Below are 25,497 nucleotides of genomic sequence, written 5' to 3' on the forward strand. Positions count from 1 at the left end.
ATGGAAACCATCATGTTGCAGCATGAGACTCGTGAGAAAAAAAAACTTCATATGATCTTATAATAGAATTTGAAATTGTTTGTATTGTGAAATTTGAAATGATTATACAACCCAGTAGAAGCAAGCCATCGAATAAATGTAATAACGAAAAATTGTTTGCATTAGACGGAAATCAATCAAATTTTCTTGGAAAGCAAAGCGCGAATACAAAGTTCAAAATTTACAATTCTAATTATATTTGATGCTATGTTGTTTTTTATTTTCAAATCTAATTGTTCGTGTATGCAAACAGAAACGGATGGAAATGTAGTTAATTATGATATTTGTATGTTCGTATTCATTTGTATGCAATTGGAATTTTGTTTATCATTGAAGTAGTTATTAAACTAATTTCTACTTTAATGGTAAGCTATGTGAAAAATATTTAATATATGTCCGTATTAAAATACAAACAATTTCTAAAAATGTACATATTATTTTCGAAAAGTAAGAAAATATGTGTAGCATTAAAAATATAAAAATTACACATTTTCATAAAATTATATAATTGCATTACTCATTGTAAAAACTATAATTATGTGAAAGACTGAAAAAGTTCTAACTACAAATACTTTAGATGTAGAATTTATTTTTAATTTCATGAAGCGAATGAAATTTTATTAAATAGTGTGAATGAGATTTTAGTCCTTACATAACAGCATTCAATCTAAAGTATGTATTTACAATATATCACATTCTTATACAATAATAATTTAGCACACTGTTGATGATAATACTAACTTAACTTTCGATACGCGCATTTACTTTTAATAAATTAATTAACAAATATATTGTACACACATAATATAATTATTACAAAATAAGTTCATTTTTAATAAACAAAAGATACTGATCTTGCAATATAATTTACAACATAACATGAACGTCAATATCGTGAAAATATAAATAATTTCATGTATGAGAAATTACCATTTCTTTGAATTTTAACTTCATAAAAGGAGAACATTTTAGACACTATTCTCATTAAAAGAACATCATTTGTAGTTCTTCCTTCTATTATCTTTTTTAAATAAAAAAAAATATATATAATGATCTGATATTTAGAATACAGCACATTGTGAAATAACGTTCAGTTTGCTTCTTTCCAATGATGAATTTTTCTCAAAACATGCTATGCCTTATTTAATCAGTAATAATAAGAAAGTAAAAAATTTGGTAATATGAGAATTAGAATAAAAAATTTAATAATTTTTTAATAGCGCTATTTTTCTCCATCTATGGTTTGTCTCATTTTTTACATGACCAAATTCAAATCTAATTCTTAGCTCACCAATTTTCGATATTGGTAAAATATCTGGTATCCATTCTATTAAAAATGGTGTTGGTTCTATTTGATTTGGAGAAGTATTTCCTGTAATGTAAAATGAGGTACTTATAACGTCTGTAAATGAATATTTTTTTTTAATTAAGTACCTACTAATTAGCAAGGTACACTTTTTGTAGTCCTTACCAACTTTCAAGTATGTTTTCAATTCTAAAGGCTTAATTAACGCATTGTTATTAGTTTTTTTGTATCGATCTATTTCCGTTTCTTCTCTTTTGTACAATTCGTATGTACCGTCTGCGTTTTGAACGAAACTTCGTGTAATTTCTAAAGGTATGAGAGGCGTTTCGAAAATACTTTTTACATGTAGAATGTTAGTAATTTGCCATGTATATTTGGTAAAAGTACCCAACGGTACACCATCTTTTCGAACGAATGCCGTTGTCGAATTCGGCAGACGTTTTTTTTTACCACCACACGATATTCTTTCCCGCAAACAATCGAAAAATATTTGTGGTACATGAAATACTAAAGGATCTGGTTTACCGTCGAATTGAAAATGCATAGTCTGGTTTATTCTTTCCGTTATCGACGCAAGCCACTTAATAAACGGTAAATTTATGTTGGCTTCATTCAAATCCTCGCAAGGATTTTGATATTTTTTCACGATTTGTAGCTTAGTTTTAGCTTTCCTTGGTTCTATCGAACTTAAATTATTCAGACTTGTAGTATTTGTGCTTGTCGGTTTCTCATCCCTCTTTCGTTTTGCTGAAATCGGCAGTTGTATATTACTGCTTTCGATATTAGATATACTTCCAGTATCATATTGTGCTAACGTATTTTTATCTATTATTTTTACACTGCTTGTATTCGATACACTATTTGTATCAATCAATTTCATGTTATTCACATCTAAAATACTATTTGTATCTAGAACTTTTAATGTTCCAGTGTTTAATATCTTTATATTATTATCATTTAGTATATACTGACTATTGTTAAGCACATTATATTTAGAATCTATGCTCGTTTGATCATCCATTATTTTAACAGTATTATCACCAATTGGTACGCCGCTTTGATCAACTACTTCTAAATTGCTCACCTAAGTTCAAAAAATTGTAAACAATAATACTTCAGTTTTCGCAAATGAGGTTTTGTTTATATCCATAAATACATCACAAATTCTTACCTGTGATATCATATTATTATCCTCTAACAAGTTACGATCACATTCTACTTGTAAAATTGTAGAATCTAAATTCATTGAATCCAAATCTATCCTGTTTCCATCTAAACTTTGGACTGTTAAAGTATCATCTCGAAATATTAAAAGATGCGTGTCCGTATCATCCGTAGTTAAACCATCAAGATCTATAATTTTTATGTAGAATTAATACTTTGTCATACTCAATTCGAAATGTAAGTGGCACAAATCTCCTTACCAATGCCTATTATTTTATCCTGTTCATTATTCTGTAACATTGTCGTTAGCGGTTTTGGTATATTTAAATCAGTTTGATCTAAATTTATGTAATAACTAAATTCTTCAGACAGTTTCACATCACTAGCAAATGCACAAATACAAGCATAAAAATGTACACAACGTTTGTTCTGGGAGGTTTGTGTCATATCTGGTTTATCTCCTATCGTTTTTGTTACACCCTAGATTCATTTTTAATACTATCAATATCTCCGTTATACGCACAACGTAAATTTAACTTTTGCTTCCTTTACTTACTTTAAATGTATAACAGGAGCAACAATAACGATGTTCAATTCTATCTTTCAATTTTGTAACAAAAAAAGAAAAGTGTAAGTAACCTAATGGATGTTTTGGTGAAGCTTTGCATTTCACTGCCATTATATTTTTAGATACGCGTTGTACCAAAGGGCCGGACGTTTCCGTAGCCAGTAACCAAATTTCTTGTTTCAATTCATTATTTACATTTAAAGATGATAGAATAGAATTCCTTAAAGTTAACGGCTGTGCTTCTGCGTAACATCTTAAGGCTGCCTGTATATGTTGGCATGTAGAGACAGGCACATTGGACGAATTTTTCTCCTGTAACAAGAAAAGGATGTGAGAAGTTTTTTAACATAGAAAAGAATTGTTAATATTTACATTAATCCAGTGTTATATATAGAGTGTTCTAGATTTTTCTACCAGATTATATTAACTATGATTAAAAGCAAAAAAAGTGTTTGACAAGCCTTTGCTTAATAAATTTTACTCAAAAGATGCAAAATAATAATAAAATGATCCTTTGTATGATACTTTTCTCTTACATTTACTAGTACAACATAATAACACTGTTTATTAAGAAACTTGGAATAACCTGTATATTTTGTTATAGATATATTGATATTCATCTGGATATTTATTTATAGAAGTCCTAGTTGTCATAGAAATGTAGCATGCTGTATGCACTGTAATATTCTACATATATAATATTGTGTTCTAGTAGCATTCAAATTTGATTCAATTTCACTCATACCATTCTATTTCATTAAATGTATTGAAGCATAAAGCAACGCATAGTTTCATTTATAAAACTTACATGACATTTAAGAACACTAGTATCAAAACTTCTTTCACAACTGTCCACAAAACATAACGCTGTGGACTGTGAGATAAGGGTTGTCATTTCATTAGAAATTGTTGCATTTATCAATGGTAATTGTACAAATCCACGGTAATCTGGACCTCTGTCACGTACACGAACAGAGAAGACTTGAGCAGTCGTACCCGTAATAAGTTTACATGCTTCTGTTGATAATTTTCTTTTCTCTCCAGGTTCTTTGAATACCGCATCGCAATATTTGTTTTTACAACACAACCCGCGAGATCCGTTATAAGTACCACATTTTGGACACTTGCGAACTCCACGCAATGTAGCTTTCCCTAAGTCAGATAGCAACTTCCTCAAACGCTCTTCATTAGACATAGCTATAAAGTATTATATTTGTTTTATCAACAGATGTAATTAACTTTGTCAGTAATGTATTTGATATTATGTTACTCTATTTAAATTATATAATTTTTGAGTATTACTCAAATAGTACAAATGCATTAATGATAGTAGAATTATTAAAATAAACTATGAATTATAACTAAATTTCAGATTCTTAGAATCTTAGAATCGGATTTTAAGAATTCTACTCTTCAAGGTGCATTTAATTTCATAGTTGTTGAAATATTGGCAATTCTATGATATTGAAAGTTTATCGAGAAAAAGTATATAATAGCATATATTTTCATTCTTATCGTAATAAAACATTGAATAAACTTTCATTAAATTCTCTAACATTTTACATGACACATTTTAGAAATTTTAATTGGTACACGAATTAACAAGATAAAACTTTCACCTGCTCTTACCTTTTACAACAGAACCAATGATTATTGTTTGAGAAAAATATTATATGCCTTTTTCACTGATAATTATATTACAGAAAAGTTTACTTCCGATAGTAAATAAATAAAGCCACCGATGAGATATAGGATAGACCAATCATCTTACGAGACTTTGTGTTCGAAGCTCTGAAGTACCGATCGTGCAAAAAACTAAAGGTTTTACTGTGCCATCTACGATTTAGAGCGGAGACTTTAGAGTGTAATCACTGAAGTTGATAAAGTGGTAAGGAATTTATGAATCAATTTCGACTTAATAGAATAATATAAAAAATTGCTTGAATGATCAATTCTTGGAAATAATATTATATCCTAGTAAATGATAAAATGAAAACACCTACAATCATCGAAATATGTGGATAAGTTCAATCATCGAAGCGTATAAAGTTAAAGGATGTAAACATATCCTTTCTTTCTTCTGTTTCTAGTATTTAATATTGTATTTCAAATACTTGTGTAGGTTATTAAAGTGAGATGACATAAGAGGTAAGATGCATACAATTTATTATAGTTTTTATACATAGTGCACATATGTGTAAATGTGTGATAATTAAAAGTACATACGTAAATGCATATATTAATGAAAGAAATTGTATAATTCATCACTACAGACAACCCTCTTTATTTGATATTTCCTTGGTATCTATTGGTACTTTATTCGCATCTAATGAATTGAAAATTAAAAAAATTACCGATTGACCAGCAGTACCATTTCTGATTTGCTTCGAAATCAATAACGATATACAATTAATTTGAGCACTCTTTGTAGAAATAGCACCACTAGTTTTAGTATTTCGTAAAGCACACCTGCTCTAATTACAATTGCATTTATTTTCCTTTTTTATAAACACTTCCCAGTAGAATAATTATTATTTTATTACAATTTCAATCGTCTTTTTCTTTCACTTATTATCAATTCGTAAAATGATTTAGACAAATATGATTGTTGAATTTCCCTCCAAATAATTGCAATAAGAATTAACCAATCACGAACGCTGATTTGCGATGCGCGGACAGATTTCCGTCGACTTCTTCTTTCTCCTCGGACCTTCTTCGCGAGTGCATCCTCTGTCACGAAGCTCATTTCATTTTACGAAATATTAAGTTACTTTACGTATTTAACGTCAATTTTGCATTTCAAACATTAAGAAAAGAAATAAGGTACGTAAAAAACATGATTTTATACTTATTCAGGCAAATAATTCAACATTTTAAAGCGTCATAGCGATGACGTTACTTTTCGTCCTAGCTCTAAATTTGTATTTTTAAGTTAATTAAACAATGTTTGCGCAGTTAAAATGTGAACGAAAAGTAAAAATATAGTTGTTAGAATCCCCTATTTACGTTAAGCGAAAAGAATTCGGTTCATTCTTTCTTTTTTCCTGGGATTTCGTTGCGAAAGCATCTTCTGTATATCGGTGAATAATAACTTTTGTGTTTCAAATGTCGTAAATGTTAAAGTGCGAAAGGAAAGCTTGAACGCTTCCTGAATTCATAATTTTTTCCGCAAATATTTAACATTTCTTTTCGAAAAGTACGAAAGTAAAAATTGTACGTACATATACACATATATATATATATACATACATATATATATATATATATATATATATATATATATATATATATATATATATATATATATATATATACACTAATATAAATTATACATTCTATAGTATGTAATATTTCATTTTTAATGGCTAAAATTATTAGAATCTTGCTATGTTATTACATTTTGATCTATTCATGGTATATTTTTATATATAATCGATTATTTTTCTTCTCCGAAGAAAAATAATTTTATTTCGTTAATTTGCAATAGTCCTTATGGTAGCCATAATGGATCAGACATTTTCGACCAATCACGTTCGAGCTTTCAAAGCTCTTGTAGACTAGTCCAAGCTTTCGTGGTGATAGCGTCTCTTTTTGTCGCTCTTCAGTTTTGACATTTTTGAGTTAGATAAAACGTGTTCGAGTAGCTAAATTGTTAAAAAAATGTGAAAATATAACTTCGAGAACGATTCGTGATAGTTTGTGATACAAATTTCCATCGATATACGGAGAAATGTAAGTTGAAATATTCCTTCTTTCCGACTAGTTGTCTTTCGCCTCGAAACAAAGAGATTTATTGCAATAAATTCCTTTCTACGACAAGAATTCGAGTATTTCAGTACATTATATACTGAAATACTCGCAATTAACATCATATAGATAATATTTCTTCTCTTCAATAGTTGAATTTTGCCTCGAAAGAGATTTATTACAATAAATTCCTTTTTACGACAAGAATTCGAGTATTTCAGTACATAATGCACTGCAATATTCGCAATTAACATTGAATAAAGAGTAAAATAATATGTAGAGTGAAGTATTATATATGTTATACATATTCTACACGTATATATATATCGGTATAATACAAATATCTTTGTGCAAATTATCTAGGAGAATGTATATCATAATACAACAGTGCGTACTTTTCTGAGAAAAATAGGCACAACAATTTTCTTGGAAGTCGTATTTATGGGATGTGTCTTTCGTAGTAGATTTTCAATTAGCTGATTTGTTTACAGTTGAAGTAAATAGCGAAATATCAAGGCCAAGAAGTGAAACGTAGCAGCGTAGTTGGAAAATTACGTTCGAGCGCTTTCGGCCTCGCTCGGACGCTTTCGAGCTCGCTCGGCTATCTCCGGGGCATGCGGAGAGTGGCACCGGCTGTCATTTCGTGTCGTCCTCTACTGGTGGCGAGACGTGTTGTCCTGTGCTATCGATAAAACTTTTCGAGGCACGTTTGTGCTTTCAAGGTACGTTCATACGCTTATTTATCGACTGTAGTATTCTCAATTACTCTTCTATTATGCTCTTGTTTTGTTACTAACTTTCCTTGATCATTGCATACTTGATTAACTATTTATTGAACATTATCATCATAAGTATGAATATATCTTTGAATTTTCTTTCTGCTTTTCCTTTTATTATGCGTTTCATTGTTCATAGTTGTCCTTAGTACGTCCTTTCGAGGTACGTACACATGCTTGCTTATCAACTGCGTAGTATTCTCAATTATGATTCTATTATACTTTTGTTCTATTACTAATTTTATTTAATCATTGACTTGATTAATTATTTATTAAACATTATCATTATAAATATGAATATATCTTTAAATTTTTTTTTCATTTTATTATCCGTTTCATTGTTCATAGTTATTCAACTTGTTTATTATAAAATCTTAGTATAACTAATTATACCTTTGTACATTTGTTCTAATTGTTTTGTTTCATTATGTCACAGGTTTTTAATCAGTTATCTTTCAAGCGATGGACATAATAAGTACCAAACACCATAATTAATAATTGATCAATGGCAAAGGATATCCTCCATGGAGAGATGGTAATATTATTGAAAGAGATGTATCGCAAAGACTATTAGAACGCCCAACGTATGGTATAAATTTATATTACCTTTTTATTAATCACTTGGAAACATTTGATATGCATATTTTTGCATAGTTCGTTCATTTAAATAGAAAGTAATATTTTTTTTGACAAACGCTCGATCAGGAAAAGATGAAGAATAATACGAAAGTAAATTGTGTGTTGTGTTTATTTACCCCTTGTTCCCTCTTTAACAATGTTTTTCTTTCAGAAAATTTTAATGACCGCGCGCAATGCGGTCGGTAGAGTCAGTGTTTGTTGCGATAAATAATTTTAGTATTTCTTAGAGCACAGCTGCTCTAATTTTAATTACATTTTTTTTTATAATATTCATACGCGAAAGAGTAGAGTCAGTGTTTGTTTCGTAAATGGCAATAGCATTGTAGTCCTTTATTTATATATTTTTTTATTCTTAATTTTTTTTTAATATCTGCTGCCTCGGTATTAGAATCAAATTGCTGCTTACCTAAAGGAACTAGCTGTACTTCAAAAGCAAAAAATGTAAGTATCTTTCGTACTTTATTTACAATTCTAAATTTGTTAAACTTTTAATCTTTTTAATTATTAAAATAATATAATTGTGGTTAATTTATTGTAAGCAATCACAAAATTAATCACAATGAGTTAAATTAATAATTGAAAATATTAACAAGAACTTTAAAAAGCCAAATTATAATAATATGGTTTCTGTTTAAGTTTTCAGCTATTTTTACAATGGATTCATCCTACCACTTCTATTCTGACGACAGCGTTCATGAAGTCCTCCTGGAAGTAAGCAACATTTCTTAACATTTATTCTTAATTGATTCATTGTGTTGTAACATGAATTTTAATTCATAATTTGACTTTCTTCAGGCATTTACCATATCATCGACGACTTCTCTGAGGCAGCAGCAGCGGCAGCAGCAGCAGCAGCAGCAGCAGCAGCAGCAGCAGTTCCTCCAGACGTCAGCAGCATCATCGATCTACGGTCGGTGAGTCGCATGCCTTTAAGTTCCTCTGGTCACTCAATCATGTCGTAGGACGAAAAGTCCAAATCGGCACGGGTGACTAGTTGTAATTACGTAGAATTTCTTTTACGAGCATAATGACCGTGGATATACTACTATATCCATGAGTACTAACATTTATTTTGTGTACTGTTTATTAGTTCAGGATAGGTTTTCTTGCACTTCGCGTTTTTAAATGTCATAGTATAATAATAGTAATATTGATAATCATTAAATAAGTAAATACGGGTATTATAATATTTGATACACATAGTATGAATATTTGGAAAGTTTTAACTGAAAGTAATATTTTAAAGGTGAATATATATGAGAATTAAATATTATGAATATTAATAATTACATATACATATGTATATATGGATATAATATATTTTAGTGAATAAATAAGTAATACATATTACAACTGCCTTGTTGTAACAATGCGTAGTGGTGAAGTCGGATACCCCCCGACTTCGTTTCTGTGATAATTATAATTATTGTACCACGATGTTGATAGAGTGTATCAAACGCTTTAGTCATTTAACCGAATTTATATTTATTGAAAATTGAACACATGAAATATATGATAAATATATATGACAAATATCATATATATGAAATATATTGTAACTTTATAATATAGCTTTTGTTATAATTAAAGTCCATTTGCTTGATTACCGAAACTATGTTATATTACACGTGCAAGAAAACATTTTGCATCGAGCAGATTTTGAAATCAAAGCATCGAGCTTGACTATTATTTTCATATCTTAGAATGATTGCTTTGATGACGAGATCGCTCGCAATTAGTACATTTATAATTATATATATAAATATTGTATATTAAACATATACTAAATTAAATACTCATCGAGACAATGAGAGAGGCACTTTCCATTTCCTTCTATCATTATAATGTACGGAATGTAAAGTAATTGATTTTAAATTTAATTTTAATTTCGAATTTAACTTTGATTTTAAATTTAATTGTAATTTAAAGTTTACCTTTAACTTTAAATTTACTTTTAATTTAAAATTTAACTATAATTTGAAATATAACTTTGAATTTAAATTTAATTATTCTTGTCAATAAATAAATGAACTTGAGTTCAATGTCGAGTAGCATGGTGTTACCACTATAGCGTCCCAGTATTGGCCTCTATCCCGTTGCGTAAGGCCCCCGGTTATTCCGACGGGCAGACGGGGTAGTCCGCCACCCCCACCGAGGGCATCGGTAGTGGTGGACTGCGTACTTAGATTACTGCACTGGGTTCACTGCCGGCTGATTGGGCGTATCCCAATCCCTGCCTCAAGGAGAGGTCGTGCCTGGGTGTCACCGTAGGCACCTGGTCACGTTAAACATTTCGCGGACGTGAAAATACGTCAACTGGTACTGGTGGCTGTAGTAGTAATCTCTTATGCGTTTGCTTTGCCTGTTTTTTAAGATCACACGGGGGGAGGGTCCGTTTCGAAGGAAGGGTTACATCCCAAAGGATGTCGACAGTTTATCACTCACTTTGTTCGCGTCGCGCCGCGTTTTTTTACTTTATTCTGTACGTTATAATATTAAAATGAATTGTGAAGCTCCTCTTTCATGTCTCGATAAAATATTTAATAATTGGTAGTTAATTTTACACTGCATAGATTTAAAGTAGTTTATCGTTGCCGATATCGCGTCCCAGTACGGGCGCCCTGCCCCGTCCGTAAGGCCCTCGGCTATTCCGAAGGGCAGACGGGGGAGCCCGCCACCCTCACCAAGGGTATTGGTAGCTGCGGATCTCGCTTAGGGGTTCGTGGCGCGCTAATTGAGCGTATCTCAATTCCAGCCTCAAGGGAGGCCGTGTCTGGAATGTTACTCGATGACATTCTGGTCACGTTAACCATTTTCGCGGATGCGAAAATGCATCAACCACGCTGGTGGCTGTAGCGGCAATCTCGTGTATTTTTGACTTGATCATTTCTAAGATCATGTACAGATCATGTTTGAGGTAGGATTAAAAGTAGAATTCTTTACTCCTCTATGCAGTGTAATGACTATCAATAAATAACTTTTCAATTTGATTCAAATATTAGTAGAAATCATTAATCATCATATTTAGATCAGGATTTTTAGGTTTAACCCCTTCCGTGTTCATTGCCATGACCCCATCCACGTGCCCAGGTGCTACTTGGGTAGGGAAAAGGCGATGGGCACGATGATTGTATAATAACTAATGATGTGTGTTTTTTCGCGACTGACGTGCTAGTGTATCGTGCACGATGTATTTTCCACGTTGTGTGTGTGTGTGGTTAGGCCGTGGAATTGCGTCGTTTCCGTAGAAACAATTTACTGTTGCCTACAAATGGTACCGAATTTATTATTAATCACAATAATGGTACCAATTCCAATAACATCCTCTGATATAACTGCTAATATAACTTCTGTGTTTTGTGAAAAATACAGATTTTTTCAGTGTTTCAAATTTCATATTAGACTTTTAAATGTAGATAAAAACGCTTTACTGGCGTTGTATGCAATGGTCACTAGTTTCGTCAGTCGATTATAGCACTGGTACGTACCCTTAGAGTGTGCGAGGTTGTATGCCAAGCTCGGGTGTCGGAGGCGTCCCGGGACGTTCTCTCTAGTGTAGGATTATTGCGCCCGGGCGTTTGAGTGAGAATTTCCGGGGGTGAATGAATGTGTTGGTGTGAATCTTTTGCCATTTTTAAATATAGGAGAGTTAGGTAGGTAGGTAGTTTACTTCTGGTATGTTTGTTTGCTAGTAATAAGTAGGTAGGGCCGGGCAGGTTGACCACAGTCACCGATCGGGCAGGCGCGTTTCTCGCGTGGTTCAACCTGTTTCAGGAAATTAGATTTGAATGATCGACAGTTTAGCTGGCGCGAATGGGGTATGCCATTTGCCACTGGCTTTACTCGATCGATTTTTCGAATCGCCCCGCGGTCGCGGTCGCGATTTGCACGAAACGAACGTTTTCTGCTCGAGATTTAGCACGCTTGCACGGACAACGATTTCTTAAATCGTTGCTCGTCTTGCGTGTGTTTAGATGTCTCGTTTCATATTTTGATTCATTTTTTGAGTCATTTGTTGGTTTGTGATTAGGGAATCTCGAGCTTAGATATAAGTTTCAGGGTCCTGGGCTTCATGCCCGAAGAAAGAAGAGGCTATATGCCGAAGAGGCCCGGAGAAGAGGGCAACTACTAATGACTATGCATTCAGAGGCAGGCAACCCTCTCGATGCAAAGTCATTGCTTGTTACTACTTTGTCATTATGCTCGTATATGTATAGTGTAATATATTCTAGCCAGCAGAATGCTGGCCCACCAAATGCTGGGCGAATCGCGGTTTCAATTGTAGTGTTGCGAATAATTAATTACGGTTCCAATTAGAGTTGCGAATAAATCCAAATCGCGATTTGTATTAGTGTTGTGATTAATTCTAGATCGCGATTGTTATTAGAGTTGCGATTATCTCCAGATCGCGATTGTTATTAGAGTTGTGATTAACCCGAGGTCGCGATTTTTATTAGAGTTGCGTATTAATTAATATATGAAAATGATAATCGTGATTGCTCTTTTAGTGTTGCGAATCATGAGATCGCGATTGTTTGCTGAATTTATAATTATTGCTTGTTAATATTTGCTTCGCGAATATGATTAATTTGTATTTGATATTTTTAAGATTAAATTGTATTTGATATTTTTTCAATTGTTTAGTCTTTAATTCCATTTAGTGTTGCGATAATGAGTGACGCGTTTTTCACGATAGTGTTGCGACTAACGAAGCCCAAATCTTCCACTGATATCGTGGAATCATAATCACCACCGTAGCAAAAGGAGCTACATTACAGGGTGCTAACATTGCATCTACAAATTGTTCCACTTGCGCTGTGGAAATGTGATGATGCATAGAGTCACCACAGTAGCCGAAGGGCTACATTGCACCGTGGTGACATTGCACCTATGCGGATCGCTGTCTAAAAATCTCTTTTATTAGTGTTACGTAATTAAATTATGGGTGTATAAATCAGTGTTGCGAATTAAAGTAAGCGCCCTGAAGTGGCTGCTCGCGCATTGCTTTTTTCTGACACACCCCGTGAATTAGTGTTGCGAATTATAAAGAGTGCCACACTATGGCTGTTGGCGCGATTAATTTTGCTAATTTTTATTTAAATAAATATTGATATTCTTCAGTTGATATTTAATCATTAGTATTGCGAATTATGAAGAGCGCCACAGTATTATTAATAATTATTCATAAATTATTATTGCAACTATGTTGAATAATTGATCGCGATTAATTTTGAAGTATTCTTTGTTTGACGTTATAATAAATTCATGACACGGAAAAGAAAGAATACTTCATTTACGATATAGAATAACGATAGTAATGTTGATCGAGCGTTTGTCATGAAATATTACAGAGTAATATAGTTATTTTATACGAATAGATATTTTCTGGTTTTATATGTGTATGTATATGTGTATTTCTTCTTGGATATATTTTTGTGTAATCTATTAACCTGTATTATGATCTCACATGTTGTACATCTCTGTTCTAGATATTGCAGCGTTTCCAGTTTCATTTTAGGTGAACCAGTGTTTCCAATGCTGTTTCAGGTGTTCCAATGCTTTCAATTCTTTCGTCTTTCGTTGTCATTCATATTATGTCTCGTATCTTGCAAATTCGATCGCCTCTGTTCATCTGTGCAAAATTTTCTATTGTATTCTTCCTTTGTTACTTTAGAGCTTCTTTTCTATTGTTTGCTTCTGCAAACACTTCCAGTTCATGAATACAAAGTACTTCATGTACTGTGTTCTCCTAGATTTTTGCATATGTAGGGTGAAACATTTTCAGACCTATTGATAGGTAGGAATCACTTCTTCTAAGTTGATATATATTTCAGAGTTAGGTTGATTGGTTTGAGATTAAAGCAAATATTGGCTAGGCAACGTATTTATGTTTCCTTTCATTGGGAACAATTCTTTCTCGCGAAAATTCTTCATGAAACTCCTTTCATTGTGCGTTTGCATAGGGATCAAATGTCGAACTTGTTGCAAATGTACATTAAAAGGAGGTTTTATTTGATATCTTGTATAAAAGGAGGGTGGATGGGACGTGGTTAGGGTGGGTCTCCATTCGCAGCAACCTCCACGTGGTGAGACCCGGGTTCTATTTATTTAATATATAATTACTAATTGCATTATACAGTGATAAGATATAATTAAAAATTATATTGTAAATACTTAGAAGCCAATGGCTGCCATAGGTTTGTTTGGTTTAAATTGATCTAAAATAGAAATTTTTAGAGGTAATTATATAGGCAGTAGAATGATAGAAAATTTTAAGTAATATTATTATTACTTTATAGTAGAATTATTTTTACATTTATTTTTTGATAAGTCCTTTGTGATTTATTCACACGTGTTACGCTGTTGTGTAGAACAAGCTGGTAACGTGTACCGGCATTTTAGCTAACGAATTCGGTCATAGATGGCTACGGATCTGCTGACACTCCTCTACAGTGCCATTCATAGATACAATCTTGCCGTATGTTGTCTAGGTAGATACATTTGAGACGAAAATACCATCGTGTTGTTAGTGCTTGTGGGAAATTCCTTTATTCATTCTTATCACATGGGGTAATATCGCGACGCATATTACCGATTCGTACATAGCACTCCGCGCATTCATGACATTTAAATACCTGTCTTCTGTATAGTAGCTAAGTAGTACAAAAATTGTTATTTGTTACGTTGTGCTTTACCTGGAGTGTAATAAAGAATATTAAGAATATTCAGTAACTTTTGTAATATTGTATTGCATTGTATATATTAAATCAAAAAAATGTCAGTATCATTAGGTAGGAAAATATTATTAGACAATTTTTAGGTTAATTTATTACTAGGATAATGTTATTATTTAAATATATTTTCAACTTAGAGCAGAATTCAAGGGTATTAACGTTTCAATTTTATTTGTTTTGTAGACTCAATTGGAGCTCTTACTCTCGTGGCACTATTGTGGGGTGCAACTAATCCATTTATTAAAAAAGGGGCTAAAGGTTTAGAGAACGTTAAAGCTTCTTCTAGGTTCGGTCAGTTTTTCCAAGAGCTTGCATTTCTACTTACAAATTTAAAGGTTTTCTTGGAGAGCTTTGATATTTTATACGTATAAGAGCATAACGTGATATTTTATATGTATAAGAGCATAACATAAAGCACAAGAGAAAAAACATGTTTCATTTCCTGTCGGTTTTCATGCTACGGAATAGCAGCTTTAAAATTTTAAATAGTTTAAATGAATTCTATATTTTTGGTACTATATTGTTAGTACATATTGTAGACATAAGTTGAGAACATTATCATATTTTATACTTTTACAGCAAAAGGAAAGAAAGTCTATGAAAATGGACATATAATGTTTTTCTCTTGTGATCTTTAATTATATTAGGATTCTATTAACTATTTTTTATATATCTAGTACCTTATACCATTTATCATCAACCAAGGTGGATCATTATTATACTTTTTAACTTTGGGTAGCGTGGATATATCTTTAGCTGTTCCAGTTACTAATTCCCTTACCTTCGTGGTAACTGCAGTAACGGGTTGGATTTTGGGTGAAGAAAAAATTCATCGAAGTTGGCATACGTTTTGTTATTTCCTAATCTTTCCAAAGATATTGCACAGCTTATGTGAGCTACTTTAATTTCCAGATACGTATATTGGGATGATATTCATTTTGGTTGGTACAGTTCTTTGCTGTTGGGATAAAATGGAGAATAATGTATATCTTTAAATCTATTTAGCACTTAAGTATTATTGGGAATATATAGTATCGTGATAGTCCTTTTACTTCAGGATATCATACTTTTTTTTAAACTATATATTTGAACTATATTATAATGTAATTACATTACTTATATATGTATAGATAAAAAATATATTTTTTATTCACTGTTAATTGTTAATTTTGCATGCTGTTACGAGTTACACGAAACGTACACACGTGATGCTGTGCATTTTTATTAGTACTGAAAATATTTGGTATTATGCTCATTTATTTATTTCAAATTAATAACTGCATTACAAAATATAATTAATTCTGAGGCTTCGATCATTTGACATTTAACATTTTTTTTCCTTACATTTATGTAGAAGTTAAAAAATATAACTATGGTAATAGATAACATGTATAAATTTATCGATAAAACAATACACTGTAGATAATATCCGTGATATTTACATACGAACCATAAATCGTCCATATATACACGTAACATAAAGAGCACCAGATAGGAATGAGAAACGTGGATGAGAACTATTTAATTTACATCGTTGTACGAAGTTTATATTAAAAATATAACAAAAAAAAGAAATATTCTTTTCAAAGATATAATCGCGTAGATGATGTAGGGGTATAGTAGTAGTGTACTGCAGCAAAACGGGTCGAACTCTATTTATCTCTTCGGAACTGTCCGTTTTTCTTTATTGTTAGCAACAAATATATCGGATGGTTACTTTGAAAAAGTAGTAGTCCGCAGTAATCGATAGTCGAAGAAAAAAATTAAGTGGACACAGAATAAAGCAAATGTGAAGATGTAGTTAGAAATAAAGATTATTATTACAAATATTTACAATTAGCGTATGTAAGTAAGATCGAATTGATCTATGCACAATAAACATTTAGAAATTATACACGTTACTGCTAATTATCCTCTTGTACAACACGATGAGGGTGATGACCGTTGTAACACACAATTCAACACAGTTCTATATACTTTTTCACGCTGTTTACGCTATCGCTTATCTTAAAACAATTGTTACCTTGTTAAAGACAATAGATTAAAAATATCCTGCACGTTCAGAAATTTTGATTTCACTCGGAACAATGTGTACACGTACTTAGGAAAACGGAAATGGCACTCGGATTCACGGTGAAAAGCGATGTTAGTTTCTTCCGTTTTTTTTTCTTTTTTTCTTTTTTTTCTTTAATAAACCACGCGCTTTGAATTCATTTCGATTACTGGAACACATTTCTAACAATTCTCTTTTGTTTACGTACGAATAAAATGATGAATTCACTGCACGACGAGTAGCTGTTACGAGAGAAAGAAAAGAGTAGTAATGTGCTGTTAGCTTTGGATGCATTCTCATCTGACACGACAAATTTAATTGATTAAATTTGGTAGAGAGAAAGGTGTTACGGTGGAGGATACGTCTTCGAAGTTTCCGTTAAAGGTGGTTGTTATTTTACATATGCACAGGTTGACATTTTATATAAATTTGTATACTCCGATTGTACTTTCTTCAATGATGGTTTAAACTCTTCCGTTGCTAGTTTAAACTCGTTTGTTAGCGCTATCACGATTCATCATCACAATGCAGTGGCGTCATACGGATGACGATCGTTCGTTTCTTTTGATGTCCTATTTTAATCTCAGCTCATTGCTGTTATGTGTCGACAAGTGTTAAATAATTAGCTGATCTGTAGATTTCTCGTCGTGTTACGTTGAACATTATTTTTTAACATGTTCATTAACAATATAAGGCAAATTATCAATCCTTCGAGCACCTATTATAATGATTACCGTTCTGGTTGCGTCAAATTTGTATAACATCATCGAATTGAGCCACGAAGTGCAGCCCCGTGGTCTAAAGATACTGTCCAGACGTGTCAGTTTCGCGAATAATTCTTTGGTGCTCAAGGGATTAATTTTTAACAAAAGGATAGTGTGTGTGTGTGTGTGCAAAGGAATGAAACAACTAAAGAGTAGTGTTTTAAGAACGTGTTGTGTACATATTTCAGATAAATTTTACATCTCGTCACGAATTCTGCATGCGGTTGTATAATTTGTTTTACATAAACTGTTACAAGCGCAGTGTGGTTCACAAATTGACAATCGTAATTAAATTAATCGTAGTTACAATGATTATGCGTTAAAATAAGAAAAAAGAAACTCGTCAGCTCCTTCTTTTTCCGCCCCCTCTATTCGGTTAATAAAAATTATTTCATTAATTATTAATTGATTCGCGGCCAGAGACAGTATTTCGTTGTACATTAGAAACGAAACTGAAGATAAAACTGGTAAGGATAATAACTCGTTTACAATTAATACATATTCTCACCGCGGGCATGGCGGTGTGTCAACGCGCGCGCGCGTCGTCACGTTGGCCCCTTACGATTACGAAATTACTTATGAAACTCAAGACTAGCATTGATCAATGGCCTCCCCCTCAAGCTCGGGATTTCTTGCTTTTCAGCTTGAACCATCCCGCGCTCTTGTTCGGATCGCGTGGAACCGACGTAGACCTGCTTAGCTCTGGTTTCGAGTTGACACTCCGTGACTTGGTGGCCAACGATTCCGTGGAAACGGTTCTGTCCACTTTCTGCTTGTCCTTCGATTTCAACGTGCTGCGATTGATCGTGCCTGCAAGAACGATCATTGTACATACAAATCGCTTGGAAGTTGAATCTACCGCGAAATTCGTAGGCACGATTTCTTTCTTTAATTAGTTACCGGTTTTCGATAGATTGTCCTTGCTTCGTCGCGCGTCTTTTCCTCGACGACTGAGTGTCTCGCGACTCCTCTGTCTGCGCCTCATCGTCGACAGTGGCTTCGTGTGTAGTTGTTGATCGTAATTTATTTCGAACGGTTCCCTGTAGTGTCTCGGCTTCCAAGGTGCGAGGACGCTTACGCTCCTCGACACTGTTTTCGTGTGCGACTGAAGGGGTCGATTTAACTCCTCCCTGCTCGCCGCCCTACGTCTCTCGTTAGGTCCAGGTATTTCGCCCACTGGAACGATTTAGTTGCACATGAGAAAATCCTGGTATATCACAGGGTTTGTACGAAAAGTAGTGGAAGTGAATAAATTGAGGGTTAAAATGCCACCAAATGCAGAGTTATAATAAAGGATAAAAAAATCGCAAATTACCCGTAGCAGCATGAAGATATACAACAGATCTCTGCGATCTTTGAGAATTCTGACTCTGCTGACTGCTGTCTCCAGTTGTGCTCTCACCGGAAGACAACGCGCTCTCGGCGAGCCTCGGTGGTTTCCGGGGTGGCGATAGAATGCCCAAATTGTGGCGGCTGGAATTCGTAACATCACGCCCTGAGCAGGCATGGTCGTCTCGTTTGTTTCTATGAAAGGCAAACGATTATATGCACATAAAAACGATTGATCAATTTTTTTTATTTTAACGAAAATAGTTACAATAATATCTGTTATAATTGTACTATTGTTGAATTGGATTGTGTTCAAGGCACAACGCGTTTCAACGTGTCTTCATAAATTAACTAAAAATGTCTGTCACAAGTGTCGATGGGTTCTGATAACAAACTAATGTGTCACGCGTATATGACGACTGGTAGCGAACGAGTTAAAGAGTAATACAGGTATTTTCATCTTACCTGCGATCTCTATTGGATGAGACGGACTCTTGATCCGTGTCCCCGAAGAAACGCAAGTTCTTCTGCACGGAGACTCGTTCAGGTGCAGACGACGCTTCTTCGTCCTCAGTTCCGGTGGTCAGGATCTCGCTTTCCGGTATCCTGGGCTTCTTGTCTACTGCCTAAAACAATGGAATCGATACAAGCAATTGTAATGCGGTAAATGTAATGCAGGCCACTGAAAGAAAGCAAGAAACATGAAAATGGAGTCGTCGAACGAATATAGGATTGAACTACAAAGAGCAATGATGGACGCAGTTTAAAAGACGACAGGAATTGAGGAGAGAAAATGAAAGAAAAGGAAATTAGAAGAAAAGAGAATTGCAGTTTTAGCTATTTGTTTATTGTAAGCAGTGTTAAACGGCTGCTTGTATATTCTTGTCCAAAAGTATCAATGTGTACTTGTACATATGTATTATGACTAATGTAGTACTTTGCAATCTTTTATCTTCCAAGGCACACGAAGGTTTTTTAAACAATTCCGCAGCACACAACAAGTAGAAGTTTCATGTTTGCCTCTATATTAGAAAGCTAACCGAAGTTTATGGTCAAAACTTTTTAAACATGATCATTTGTCATTTTTAATTCGAACCAGTGTCGAAAATGTTTATTGAAAGAAGAACTTTGATATGAGAAATTTCTAACTAATGCGGTGGTTAAAAAATTTAATTACTCTTGTGAAAAGCGTGTATACCCAAGATTAGCTATTGCGGAGCACTGGTCTAATGTATTTTAGAATTGTTAGTTAGTGTTATTTAATTACTTAAATTCTTGAAACAATCAAATGATTAATGCTTTCATACTTTTTAAACTTCTTTAATCGTTTAGAGTATTAAAGGAAGATGACCAATTCAATTTTCAAACTTCCTCTATTAATTTTTTGGGGTACAGGATTGTAAGAGAAGTTGCACCGAAATTTTAACGTTAGTTTATAATGAGTAGTATAATACTTTGCACTTATGTGTTTATTAAGAATGATCGAATGTTCCAATACTTTTGAACAAGAGTGTACACAAAACTGTAATAAAGTATGATCTCGTCCCCCGCGAAAAATCCGATAAGGACGGTATGCGCCGCGACGCACAATACGAAATACAATAAAGCCGAGCACAAAGGTGTATTCTTCGCGCGGGGATGAGAAAAATCCGTGGCTTCTCGCTCGTTTCCATCCGTGGCGCCTTCATGAGTCATGATCCTCTCTCGTTCACCGGCCTATCGACTCATCCCCGATAGATCATCGTCCAACGCCAAGAGATTCACGCGCACGCAATCATCTCGAACGGCCCTAGTCGTGGTTAAAGCTCGATAGACAGAGAGAAAAGGAGAGAGAAAGAAAGAGAGAGAGAGAGAGAGAGAGAGAGAGAGAGAGAGAGAGAGAGGGCAGCTTGCTAAAGTCAAGCCTATCGAAGCGAGCAGAGTGGATCGAAATCAGTGCCCTGACACAGAGATTATTCCGCGGACGATGGTTAAAGCTAAGCAGCCCCCAGATCGGCACTTAATCTCGCGATTAAATTAAACCACAGAGCGCGGAGTTAGTTAAGCATTTAATCAAACTGGTAATTGGAGGTTGTACAGGCCTAATGGCTCCGCTCCGTAGCGACCTTTGCTGACTGATGAATGCACCGGGGCCCGGCTCACTCGCGGCTCGCCAGCGAACCCGATAACCGAACCCACGATCCGTCTGCTCGTTATCGGATGTAACTCGCAAAAATCATACACCTCGCCGTACGGAGAGTTTCTCCCTACGGAGGAACGATTGGGACCTCTTCTGGGACGTCCGAGAGGGGTCCGAACCCTTCTATCGTTGCGTGGGAATGTGTACGAGATTTTTGCCAACGAATGCGTTATTTTCTTTTACCCGATATCTGGGATTTTTCTCCAAATTGGATCGTATTGTAGTTCGCGCGAGAATAGAGGTGGTTTAAGTCGTCATTTTGTTGGTTTCGAAAGTATTCATTAACACGTTCACGGATGTGGATGCTATAGGATTCATTTCCACCATCGGACCATCGGCTTTGCCACAACGTTAGAGCGTCGTATAGATTAGGAGAAAAGTAATTTAAAGCAGCAAATTAGTGAAAAAGACAATCTATCACAACTGAAAAATAAAAGACGGGATTTTTATCTTTTAATAATTATGCAGATGAAAATTCTTTCGTGCTTTTTCTATCTCTTCAGCTGATTTTGTAACTTATAATCGTGTATATAGTTTGCAAATTGTAGATTGTTTTAATTTGTAAAGCTTAGAGGTATATTAGCTGGAGCAATTGACAGTAGATAGGTATTGGAATTGGAAGGAAATTTAAAATTCGGATAACAACTCAGTTTTCGTGAAATTTCACTTCGCGAAAGTTTCAGATTTGAAAAGATGCTAATATTAAATATTTCACAATAGAATTTTGATATACTTTTTAAACTGCAATTTTATAATAGCCATGTTTAATTAAGGTTACTTATTTCTGTAATAAATTTGTACAGTGAGTCAGAACTATTCGAATAATTTAACGTGCCTTTAAAGAACATCGCAAATGTGTCGATGAATTATAAAAATATTAAATTCGATGGAGGTAAAGGTGAAAGAAGGACCTTTTAAGGTCGCGGATGCCACTAGCTAGTTAGGAACTTTTTAATTTTCTTGCAAAGGTATCGCGTCACCGTGGAGGCGTTTATCCCGGTATTATATTATACATATAACATAGTTGCAAAGTCGACATGCCGTTCTCTACAAAAACCTCGCCCACTTGTTACCAATTTTAGAGCGAGCTCCATAGATGCATTCGCGGACTTTGATTACTTTGGAGAACCACATGATGTCACGAACCAAAATAATTTATAACATACTCTGCGATCGCTTGTCAATTTCTAATTTTTAACCTTTATGCGCTACCTTTCTCCAACTTAATTACCATTATTCTTTAGTACTTCATTTCTAATTATAAAAGTTTAATTATACAGCGAATTCATAGAGTGACTGAGAAATGATTAATCTTTCCCAAATTTATAAAATTTTATCCTGAAAACAATGAAAACGCTTATACCATTAAATTAAATTAAATTAAATGTTTTACCATATATAATCACAAATATTATATTACATAGAACTATTTCTTTTACTTATATTAAAAAACGTATGGTACCATTGTCAGTCATATAAATAATAGATTGTTATAATAACAAGCTAAATGATTATTTTTTTATTACATATACGATTAGAAATGAAACTTACTTTGATGTTCGACTTGTTCTTCCTGGACAAAGACTTGAACCAGCCCTTCCTCTCAGCTTCCTGTCCCTGATTCTCCCTGGTAAGGGTGTTGCTCGACTCGCAAAAGGATTCCTCTTCTCTGGTGAGTGTACCCGTAGATCTTGACAGCCTTGTCGACCTAGGCGGACTAGGACTGCCGCTGGGAGTGGATAGGCGTCTGCGTTGGCTGTACTCCTCCTGCAAAGAAGAACGAAAAATATACTTTCGTGCAACCGCGGTCCGTGAATTCGCGTGTCTTTTAACGTGTCCAGGGGGTTGCTATGTTTGCAATTCCATGTGCGTGAAACGCGTTACATTCTTTTCTTTCCACTTTATCATCGATACACTGTATCGCATTTAAAGAAAGTTGGAACCACTGTTGGAGAGTTGGCATTTAAATCTGTACTTATGTAAAATTAAATCGTTCATAGAAAATAGGGAATTGCTGTCGAGCAGGCCAAGTGTGACCACTGTTTTAATTACGGATCATAAAAAATTTTTTAGTATGTAAACTATCGATAATTCGTGATATCTGAAATACCAATTTGATACGAAAATATTCAAAATAGCGTAGAATCAATAGAAATCGCTTAGTCTAAAGAAAGTAAAGTGTTGTAAGATAACGAATATGATCAGTCAGAGTAAGAAATTGAGGGAAAAGGAACCAAAAAGTTTATTCAAATACTGACTGGAAGTAGATTGAAATACTGAGCATTTAATTCGTTGCCTGAATTAAATTGAAATGTAAAAGGTATCATCTGAACGAAGGGTGAAAAAAAACGGCACCATCAATTACCGGTAATCGAGTTTCAGCGACGTTTCATTTCGCTGGTTGGTATTCAAGGCTCGGGTATAAAACTCGCAGAAACGCGGGTAGACGCGTGTCCGTTTCATTCCCGGCGACGTCTACGTCGTCATTATTATTATCATGTTTTGCATCACCACCATCATCAACGCTGCCACCTCCGTCATTTACCCTTGCTGTCTTGCATGCATAACGCGCCGGCTAAGGACAGCTCCGGGCGTTTTATCGCAACTCTGCCTGTTTATTCATCGATACTCTGTAAAAGAGCCACCACGGTATGGTATAAGAGCGCCTAGCCGTACTCTGTCCGTCGTTCCTGTTCTAAGGAAATTTTACTCTCCGCCGAGAAGCGTAATTTCCAACGAGGTGAAATATGTTGCGGCTCTCGGGCCTGCCCTTTCAGCTTTGACCAATCGTGTCCGATTTTCATTTCAAGTCGACCCTCTATTACTTTCGTTCTAACGTTATCATTTTAGTTATTTTGTGTGACTTTTATAGACACTTTGAATGGTATTGTGCTTTGATATTTTAGAATTCAGCTAGATATTTCATCATTTATTTCAACTATTTTACCCAATTTTAACCCAAGTGTCTATTATTGAATGAAAACCTTTTAATCTGCTGTGAATAGTAATTCTGTGATCGGTGGGATCAGAATACGTCCACGGTATCCACTAGTACACAGTTTTCAGTACATAGCTCTTCTCGAGAGTTAACGTGAAAAAAGGTCCAAACCTTCAAGATAGCCTTATTTTTCCACTGCGAGTATTCAAGAAAGGAGCTTATCCGTTCATTGTACAATACATGAAAGCAGCAAAGGACGAAATCCCTTTCGAAGAACATTCCAACAACACCACCTGCACTGGTTCTACATATTCCAGGCATAGAGGGGCGCCTTGCGGTGCGTTCGAGTCGCGTATGGCGCGAAGGACCGCGAGCTACGATCATCCATGCGGTGCATGCGTTATATCAGCGGACCTTTCGATACGCAATGTATAATAACATATCACGCGTACGCGGCCGCGGCCCCATACCCACCGCATAAACTCTTAAATGACTCACAATGAATAGCCCATATCGCGGAATCATCTGCATAGTACAAGCACGGCGCGCTTCCCTCGTGCCCTCCGTATATACGAGCAACAATATCCCCGCGCGCTTTCCATAACGAGTCGCGGCACCAACGACGACGACGAGCCTGAGGACGGCGACGGCGACGACGACCAGAAGAGAACGAGGCAGACGGCGAAAAAGGAGGAAGAGGAAAAGAGCAGGGGGGTTCTCTCTGCCCTGCGGCCATTGTGACCCACGCACCGCCCTGCTAACTCTTACAGCATCGCGCGCCCTCCTCTCCCTCCACTCCCGCTTTTACCCGGCCGCTCTGTTCATTCTTCTTTTCTCTCAACCTGCTCTCCAGCTTCATCGGAGAATGCGTTATGCCCGGCTACTCCCTCGTACTCTGGCGTGGGTCGCTCGAGATTGGGCTAGGTCTGGGTTGCGCGGCTGTACCGCGACGCGTCATCCACGCGTTCTACCCGCGATCCACGCACCGACGCTTCGCGACCCGCGCGGGTATTCCTTGCACCCTTCCCGTCTACTGCTTAGGTGTTTATTGGGTTGACGAGAAAATATTTTCGGTTTTGTAGCGTGGAAAGGAACTTATTCTTTATGTGCGAAGAATGAACTAACAGTTACGAAAGTTATGCACGACTTGCTTGTAATCAGACTTAAATTGTAGCACTGATAGAAGTCTGCGGTGACTATTGTCGAAAGAGTCACGAGGTGTCAAGCTAGGTTAAATCAGAAGTTATTTAGTATTTTTTAT

The 25,497-nt window shown here is 34.8% G+C and overlaps 3 protein-coding genes across 5 annotated transcripts in view; 1 reads left to right on the plus strand and 2 right to left on the minus strand.

Annotated features, from left to right (window-relative positions):
* Window positions 1-1,016: 1,016 nt before the first annotated feature.
* On the minus strand, window positions 1,017-4,863 carry LOC143422233 (uncharacterized protein C2orf42). Its single transcript, XM_076892726.1, has 7 exons — window positions 4,707-4,863; window positions 3,886-4,274; window positions 3,066-3,389; window positions 2,770-2,989; window positions 2,517-2,698; window positions 1,511-2,429; window positions 1,017-1,411 (listed from the first exon to the last, which is right to left on the minus strand). Exons 2-7 carry the CDS (start codon window positions 4,270-4,272, stop codon window positions 1,242-1,244), a joined length of 2,202 nt encoding a protein of 733 aa, XP_076748841.1. The 5' UTR covers window positions 4,273-4,274; window positions 4,707-4,863; the 3' UTR covers window positions 1,017-1,241.
* Window positions 4,864-14,887: 10,024 nt separating this feature from the next.
* Window positions 14,888-16,013, plus strand: LOC143422229 (transmembrane protein 234 homolog). The gene is made up of 4 exons (XM_076892722.1): window positions 14,888-15,030; window positions 15,157-15,308; window positions 15,651-15,810; window positions 15,886-16,013. The coding sequence occupies exons 1-4, from the start codon at window positions 15,015-15,017 to the stop codon at window positions 15,966-15,968; spliced, it is 411 nt and encodes a 136-aa protein (XP_076748837.1). The 5' UTR covers window positions 14,888-15,014; the 3' UTR covers window positions 15,969-16,013.
* A 1,930-nt stretch (window positions 16,014-17,943) lies between these two features.
* Blo (bloated) overlaps window positions 17,944-25,497 on the minus strand; it is a 193,214-nt gene continuing 185,660 nt past the window's right edge. For all 3 annotated transcript variants that reach the window (XM_076892705.1, XM_076892704.1, XM_076892703.1), the window contains 5 exons: window positions 22,850-23,065; window positions 19,585-19,745; window positions 19,106-19,314; window positions 18,691-18,966; window positions 17,944-18,600 (listed from right to left, as the gene is read on the minus strand). In XM_076892705.1, coding sequence (XP_076748820.1) covers window positions 18,407-18,600; window positions 18,691-18,966; window positions 19,106-19,314; window positions 19,585-19,745; window positions 22,850-23,065 — 1,056 coding nt within the window. In that variant the 3' untranslated portion in view covers window positions 17,944-18,406. The remainder of the gene's footprint in view (window positions 18,601-18,690; window positions 18,967-19,105; window positions 19,315-19,584; window positions 19,746-22,849; window positions 23,066-25,497) is intronic.

Source organism: Xylocopa sonorina, chromosome 3, assembly GCF_050948175.1.
Source record: "Xylocopa sonorina isolate GNS202 chromosome 3, iyXylSono1_principal, whole genome shotgun sequence".
Lineage (NCBI taxonomy): Eukaryota > Metazoa > Arthropoda > Insecta > Hymenoptera > Apidae > Xylocopa > Xylocopa sonorina.